This window comes from Bos taurus, chromosome 18 (genome assembly GCF_002263795.3).
Source record: "Bos taurus isolate L1 Dominette 01449 registration number 42190680 breed Hereford chromosome 18, ARS-UCD2.0, whole genome shotgun sequence".
NCBI classification, from domain to species: domain Eukaryota; kingdom Metazoa; phylum Chordata; class Mammalia; order Artiodactyla; family Bovidae; genus Bos; species Bos taurus.
Genome location: NC_037345.1, coordinates 2,198,677 through 2,206,354, shown reverse-complemented (window position 1 = coordinate 2,206,354; position 7,678 = coordinate 2,198,677). Strand labels below are relative to the sequence as shown.

General features: G+C 52.6%; 1 protein-coding gene across 2 annotated transcripts in view; it reads left to right on the top strand.

Annotated features, from left to right (window-relative positions):
- Nucleotides 1-669: 669 nt before the first annotated feature.
- Nucleotides 670-7,678, top strand: part of FA2H (fatty acid 2-hydroxylase) — a 54,515-nt gene continuing 47,506 nt past the window's right edge. Inside the window, exon 1 of one of the 2 annotated variants that reach the window (XM_005218348.4) lies at nt 670-1,089. In XM_005218348.4, the coding sequence (XP_005218405.1) occupies nt 721-1,089 (369 nt within the window). In that variant the 5' untranslated portion in view covers nt 670-720. The remainder of the gene's footprint in view (nt 1,090-7,678) is intronic. The other variant, NM_001192455.1, reaches the window with a different exon arrangement.

Sequence of the window (7,678 nt, the reverse complement as noted above, 5' to 3'; positions counted from 1 at the left end):
CTTCCTGACCCAGGGATGGAACCAATGTTTCTTGCGTCTCCTGCATTGGTGGGCAGATTCTTCAGCTTCTGAGCCACCAGGGAAACCCATTATTAAATATTAAAATATTTGCCTCCTCCAATATAAAATATTTATCTATTTATTATTAAAATATTATGTGTTGTGATTACAGGGTTTGGGGGCGCCAGAGGCCAGCGTCTTGGTTGCGTTACTCTAGTCACACTGCCTCTCCTCCTCGTCACCCACTCCTGGCGCCTGAGGATGGAAACCTGAAGGTTTCTCCCAGGTGGCGATCTGGGAGATCGGTGGAGATAGGCAGCGGCGGTGGCGATCAGGCCAAGGAGCACGTCTGTCCGGACCGCCGCCGACGGCAGGAGGACTCGCCCCACCCCCATCCGCCTGCCCCTGTGCTCTCGACAACGAGACGCACCCGGCTGGCGCGCCCTCGGCCTGCCTAGGACCACCCGGTGCAGCGCGGACCCCGGCCTGCCTCGGGCCACCTGGCCGAGCGCGCCCTCGCCGGCCCGCCCTGCTCTGCCAGGCGTCCCGCCGGCCAATGGCGAAGCGGCCCCCGCGGAGTCCCGCCGCGCGGCCAATGGGAGCGCAGCATGCAAATGAGCAGGTGCGGTGGCGGCCGGCCCGTCAAGGCGGCGGCGGCCGAGGGCTGCCAGAGGCGCGCCGGGCAGCCGCCGAGCCAGCCGAGAGCTCCGCTATCCCGCCATGGCCCCCGCTCCGCCCCCCGCCGCCTGCTTCTCCGCCGCCGAGGTCCAGCGGCGCCTGGCGGCCGGCGCCTGCTGGGTCCGCCGCGGGGCCCGCCTCTACGACCTCACCGGCTTCGTGCGGCAGCACCCGGGAGGCGAGCAGCTGCTGTGGGCGCGCGCGGGCCAAGACGTGAGCGCCGACCTGGACGGGCCGCCGCACCAGCACTCGGCCAACGCGCGCCGCTGGCTGGAGCAGTACTACGTGGGCGACCTGCAAGGAGATCCCGAGGTACAGCCGAGCGGTGGTCCCACACCCCTGCTTCCTCCCCCACCACCGGCTCACCACTGCCCTCGAGCCCCGTGCACCTGCGCTCCAGGAGGGCCCAAGGTGACAGCCACCTTCTTCTCTCCTGGTAACAAACCCCTGCCCGCCACCACTGGCTCCCCAACCAGGAATTTGCCCTTCCTTTCCAGCACTTCCCCTGACCCTCTGCTGTCTGCTACTTCTCCCACCTCCCAAGGTATCTCCTACTTCCTGCTGGTTCCTGCTGCAGCCTCTGGCCATCTGACGTCTTGGGTCACTTTTTCCCTCCCAGCCCCTCACACACCCAATCTTTCCTTCCTGTTCCCTTATCAGCCTCTCCCTTTTTGCAACTTCTTTTCATTTCTGTTTGAATAATAGCTTCCAGGCTCACCTGTCCTCCCCTCCCCATCTCATTCTACTCCTGCATCCAAAAGGCTGGTCACCCTTCTCAGTTTAGATTTCCCTGTGCCACCTTGTCTTGCGCCAGGGCTTCCCTGGCCCAGTGGAAAAGTTGGGGCAGTGCCTTAGACGGCCTGTGTCCTCCCGCCCTTCAGATCTCCCTTCGTTTAGTGCCCTGAGAGCTGGCCTGGGTGTCCAGCAGAGTGACGTGATGGGGTATGCCAGTTTTGCTAGGGAGAGGGAAGTAGCACTCTGGGCTGCATGCAGCTGTGCATTCCAGGCTCATGATGATATTCAAACCTCTGTCTGATCCCCGGGTGTATTTTATTATCTCCATTTTAGGATGTGGAAACTGGGACCCAAAGAGACACTATAGTAGTTCGAGGTCAGTTTGTGATCTGAGGGAATCTGAGCTAGATAGTAGAAAAGTCAGGTGTGTCTGATTCCAAAATCAGTACGCTATCCATTCCAAGAACCTTTGGGTGTGGGAGATGATCTTATCTATTGGGCTCCAGGTAAGCCTGGGCCAGAGGCAAACTGACTCTTCAGGGCTACCCCAGGCCCAGCTGTAGGACTGGGGACAGTGGGGCCATCATGCTTGGACATAAACCAACAGTTGCTCCCTGCTTCTAGCTCTTCGTTCAAGATGGCCCCAGCAAATGCTTTTAGGTCTTTGGATGAAAGGACTTGACTCTCACTGTTCCAGGTGTCTTCACTGAATCATCCTGCCCAGTTCTTTAATCATTGATTCACTCACTTGATGTGTTGATGATTGGCAGCACTGAGCTAGGTACTGATACCAATGGACTGAGGTACCAATGGACAAAACAATGTGGTCTCATTCATGGACCTAACACGCTGTGGTAATTCTTCAGTTGCCTGTTGCTATCAGAGTAGGAATCAGGGAGAACTTTCTGGAGAAAGTACTGTTTACTCTGGGAGCTAATCAGTGGATACCTGGCTTTAGCCAGGTGGAATGTGGTGAGAACAACACTCCAGACAGAGGGAACAGAATACCTGGAGGCTCTGAAGGGTAAGGACTTGGCAGAGTCAAGGGACAGAAATAAAACCAATGTGACCAGAAGCTGGTGGGCACGGAGACGGAAGTGGAAGGAGGCCGGAGATCAGCCAGGCGGCTGTGGTCAGGATTTGGGGCATGATTCTAAGAACTACCAGAAGCCAGGGAATGGATTCAAGCGGGGATGTTTCATGGTCAGATTTGTACCTTTGGAAGAGCATCCTTGCTGCAATGATGAGAAGGAGAGGAGGGAGCCAAAGTGGGTGTGCGGAGACCAGGCAGGAGGCTACCCTGTAGCCCAAGTGAGAGGTAACAGTGGCTTTGACCAAGAAGAGGGGAAGATTGAATTTGGGAGACTTCATAGGTAAAATGACAGGACTCACTATTCTGCAGCAGGAGCCCAGTTTAATGTTGGAAGCTGACATTTGGTGTCAGGTCATGCCGAAGGGGTTTAGCTGTAGCTATAACTGAAGCTGAGTGCAGGAAATGAGAGGCAGAGGCCAGAATACTAGAGACTTCCAGGCATGTGATGGCTTATGGATGGCATCCTGTACTGTAACTATAACCTATCAACAGGAGCCTAGGGTGTGACCTCTCCTCCCAGCACCGTCCAGAGTATCTCTCCTGAGATGGCTCCACCTCCCGGCTCTGCTAGCCACCCAGCACTGTGGTTTGATTTGGCTTTGTTTTGCTTTGCTTCCCTCATAGCTCAGTTGGTAAAGAATCTGCCTACAATGCAGGAGACCCCGGTTCAATTTCTGGGTCAGGAAGATCCCCTGGAGAAGGGATAGGCTACCCACTCCAGTGTTCTTGGGCTTCCCTTGTGGCTCAGCTGGTAAAGAATATGCTCGCAATGCGGGAGACCTGAGTTCAATCGCTGGGTTGGAAAGATCCCCTGGAGAAGGGAAAGGCTATACCCACTCCAGTATTCTGGCCTGGAGAATTCCGTGGACTGTGTGGTCTGTGGGGTTGCCAAGAGTCAGACACAACTGAATGACTTTCACTTTCACTTGCTTTGCTTTACCTAACCTTCAGAGAAGGCTCTCAGTTTGCTTCCTACGCCTGCCCTCACCTGTTGCTCCAAGAGTCCCAGTGTGGCCATGTTTCAGGTGTCCTTATAACTGGGCTCCCACCTGAGGATATGGGGGAAAAAACTAACATCATACTTACAAACCTGTGGCCCAGACTTGACCTATGGCCATAATCACCCAATACTCCAGTTGCTTGTCAGCTTCCGTCTGCAGATTTCTATTCTGGAAACAAGTGTAGGGTTGTCTTTATATTGAGGAGGAGAGGTAGCCAGACGAGAAATCTAGAGAAGCTGTCCCATCAGAGAGAAGCCCTCCATGTAAGGCCTGAACACAGAGAAGACACTTCTGTTCTTCTCTCTGGTTAAGCCCTCCTAGCAGCCCCTGTGCTGCCTTCTCCACCTCTCTCCTCTGCTCGGACTTGACCAGGGACACTGACACCTGTTGAGGCTAGAACCCAGCTCCTGTAACGTGAGGACAAGGCGGGGCCTTGACAGGCAAGGGAGTATCATGAACCAGCTCTATTCTCTGGGGCTCATTTCTGAATGTTGCCCATCCTCAGAATCCTTCTTCCCAAGTGTAGTCCTTGGCGAGGAGCCTGCTGGAGCTCTGCCATAGAATTGCAGGGACAAGACTCAGCCCCATTGGTTCCCCTGTTCCCCACTTTACCACACCCCCTCTGTATACACACTTACACACACATTCATTCACACTCACAGGAAAGCACACACACGTGAAACAAGTCAGACTTGTTTAAGCCAACATACTGTGGGATGAGACAAGGTTTGTTATAGCCTTGGACTTGAGAAAGAGGTGAATCAGTGATGGCTGAGCAGGGAAGTTGGCCCTCTTCTCAGCCGGGTGCTCTGGGCTCCTCACTCCAAGCTTAGGTAAGAGTGGCTCACATTGTTAGGGGGTGTGAACCCCATTGATTGAGCTGCAACCAGCTTTTTTTTTTTTTTAAAGAAATAAATGACCTCCCATGAATCAGTGTCCCAGTTTTTTTTTCAAATTGGCATAGGACTTGAACTATTTAATGTTTATCTGTAAGTAGACTCACTGTCTGTTTTACCACTTACTTGCCCTGGGCATTATTACCAGTGAAATCACAGGTTTTACATGCATGTTGAAAATAGAGCTGTTAAAATAAATACTCATCCTCCCATCCCCTAAAATCCTGAGCACCATCAGTGGAGTGAGTATCACACTTTGGAAGACACCTAAAGCGGAGCTTCTTAACCCTGGTGACCTGCGGAGTATTTTCTGAGATTGATGGAAGAGATGAAATAATGTGTAAAAACGCATGGTTGTGCATTTTTCTGGTGAGAGAGCTACAGCTTTCATCACAGTCCAAACAGAATCCTTCCCTCACTCCAGACCTGCCGCGATGAGGAAAATAACTCTGAAAGGGCAGACCATATTCCCCCCACCATATCACACTGCTAGACCTCAAGAATGCTTCTTGTGGGCAGACATCTAAGCTAGCCCCTGGAGAAAAGCCCTGTTTGAGGAGACCCTGGAGGAAGGCAAGCCCTGACTCCCAGCGCCTCGCCTGCTGTTGGGCTAACCCTGCTTTCTGAATGTCTCTGGGCGTCGTGTCCTAGTCCCGCGAGGTATACCTATCTCTGAGTGGCTGAGAAATCCACAGATTCTGCCATGTGTGCTCTGCCAGGTTCTGAGGGTCCGGCCATGCAGAGGTTCAGAGCTTGAGTAATTAAGGAGGAGATCTAAGTGCAGGAAGACTCAGGATTTCCACCCCACCCCAGACTCCGGAACAGCTTGAGCACAGCGCAGCTTGGAGCACAGGTCTGAGCGGAGAGTTCAGGTAACAGCCGGTGCTTGGGGAACTTGCCAAACTGCCCCACCTGCATAGCAGAGTGGGCATGACAAGTCTGCTGACTGACAGGGGTCACGCTCTGCTTAGCCTACAGGAGGGCCCCCTAAATGGGCCTGCCTGGCCCATCAGCAGCTACCATCCTTTGCTACCTGCCAGGGCCTTGTGGTGGCAGGTGTGCTTTACCTGGAGGATGAAGCTAGTGCCAGCTGGGAGAGAGCCAGGGACCCAAGTCATGGTGGTTCCATGTGACATGGGGTAAACACAGGCTCCAAGACTGCTCCCTGGTGTCACGCTGGAATTCAGAGAAGGGGCTTCAAGACCTAAATTAAGGGGAAAGTTGAAATTAGGGCTTCCCTTATGGCTCAGCTGGTAAAGAATCCACCTGCAGTGCAGGAGACCTGGGTTTGATTCCTGGGTTGGGAAGATCCCCTGGAGACGGAAAAGGCTACCCTCTCCAGGGTTCTGGCCTGGAGAACTCCATGGACTGTATAGTCCACGGAGTCACAAAGAGTCAGACACAACTGAATGACTTTCACTGTCACTGGAAGTTAGGACTCTATGGGGGAAATTAAAAGAAACAGGAATCTCAGAAACACCTGAGAGTAATCATTTCTGGAAGCATTCCCAGCAGAGAACCAAAATTGATACCTGAGCAGCTCCCATCGTCTTCACTTTCTTTATTATTTATCTTAAGACACACACTCACCATTGGTCCATACGTTGCCTTCCGTTCATTTAGACAGACAAGTTGTGAGCATCCTGTTCTCTCTGAAACCCACCGTGGTACTGAAAGTGCCCTTGTCAGGGTCATCGGGACCTTCCCCTGGCTAAACCTGATGGTCAGTCCTCACCTGGCCTGGCAGAACTCTGACATGGCCATCACTCCCCTGTCCTTGATAGGCTGTGTTCACCTGGCTTCTGGATACCTCACTCCCTTAGCTTTCTACCTGCATTTATTTTCTTCTGCTGCTGTAACAAATTGCCACAATCTCAGTGCGGTGAAGCAACACCATCTTCTCTTCTGATTCTGGAGTCAAAAGTCAGAAATGAATTGGCAGGGCAGCCTTCCTTCTGGAGGCTCTAGGGGAGAATTTGTTTCCCCCCTTTTCTGGTTTTTAGAGGCTGCCCATGTTCCCTGGCTTCTGGCCCCAGCTACCAGTCACGTTGCTCTCTCCTCTGCTCTTCTGTCTCTTCTCGTTCTTGGCCTCTGATTCTCCTGCTTCCACCTCTCACTTATAAGGAACCTTGTGGTTACGCAGTGCTCCTCGCTCCCACACACACACCGGACAATCCAGGATCATCTCATCACAAAGTCCTTAGTTTAACCACACTGCACAGTCCTCCATGCCATATAAGGTAACATAGTCACGGGTTCCAGGTGTTGGGATGTAGATTTTGGAGGGAGTGCATTATCCCACCTGCTTCACCCCTTACGGTTGTTAGTGCTCAGTCTCCACCGCTAGTTCCTCTTGTTCCTGGTTTCCCAGAACGGCACATAGAGCTTAAATGGAACCACACAGTGGTGTGCCCCTCGATACAGCTTTTTTCACTCAGTACTACATCTGGGAGATGATCTGTGTTGTCCTGCTGACTCCATTCCCTGCTCTGTCCTAAAGGATCCAGAGGCTATAGAAGGGAGTGGGGGATAAAGCAGACTGGTGGCTGGGGCAGACCCTTGCTCATCCTCACGGGCCTTCTGAGTCTTCCTTTCAGACGTCTGCCCACTACTCCCCTGCCATGGCCAGAGCCTCGTTACACTCATTACTGCAGCAGTCCCCTGGGCAGTTCTCTCCCTCCCAGCATTCCCTGCAGCCCATGGCCTGCGAAGCTTTCCAAAGAACGTGGTTATATTACAGCAGTATTCCTAAATCTTCAGTGGCTCCCAATTGCTGCATCCACGGCTCCACACCCAGAACACTTAGTTAAATTTGGAGTTAATTCAGATAACTATCCACTCTACTTCTTCAGTCTCCTTCCTTTCCCATCTAGAGCTAGGTTTTTCCTTCTCGCACACTCACACAGCACTTGGCCTCTACCTACATTACAGCATTCAAAATGTTCTTCCCTATTCACTGCTTTCACTGCATGTCTTATCTTCTCGACTAAATTGTAAACTCCCTGAAGACTGAAATTGCTGGACTCACCTGGGTTTCCCTGGGAGACACTAGCACCCTCGTGCCTGCCAACAGGAAGTAATAAATGTCTGAATGAATGAATGAACGAGCTGCTGAGAGCAAGGACGGCTCTCGATCGGCGTTTCCAAATGCCGAGATACGTGCCAAATTGCAAAGGAAAGCGGTGATGGCACGCACAGGATGCTTCAAGTAGTAAGATGTGGAGTCGCAAACAAACCTCTTTCCAGTTTCTTCTTTGTTAGCGGAAAGGACTGTG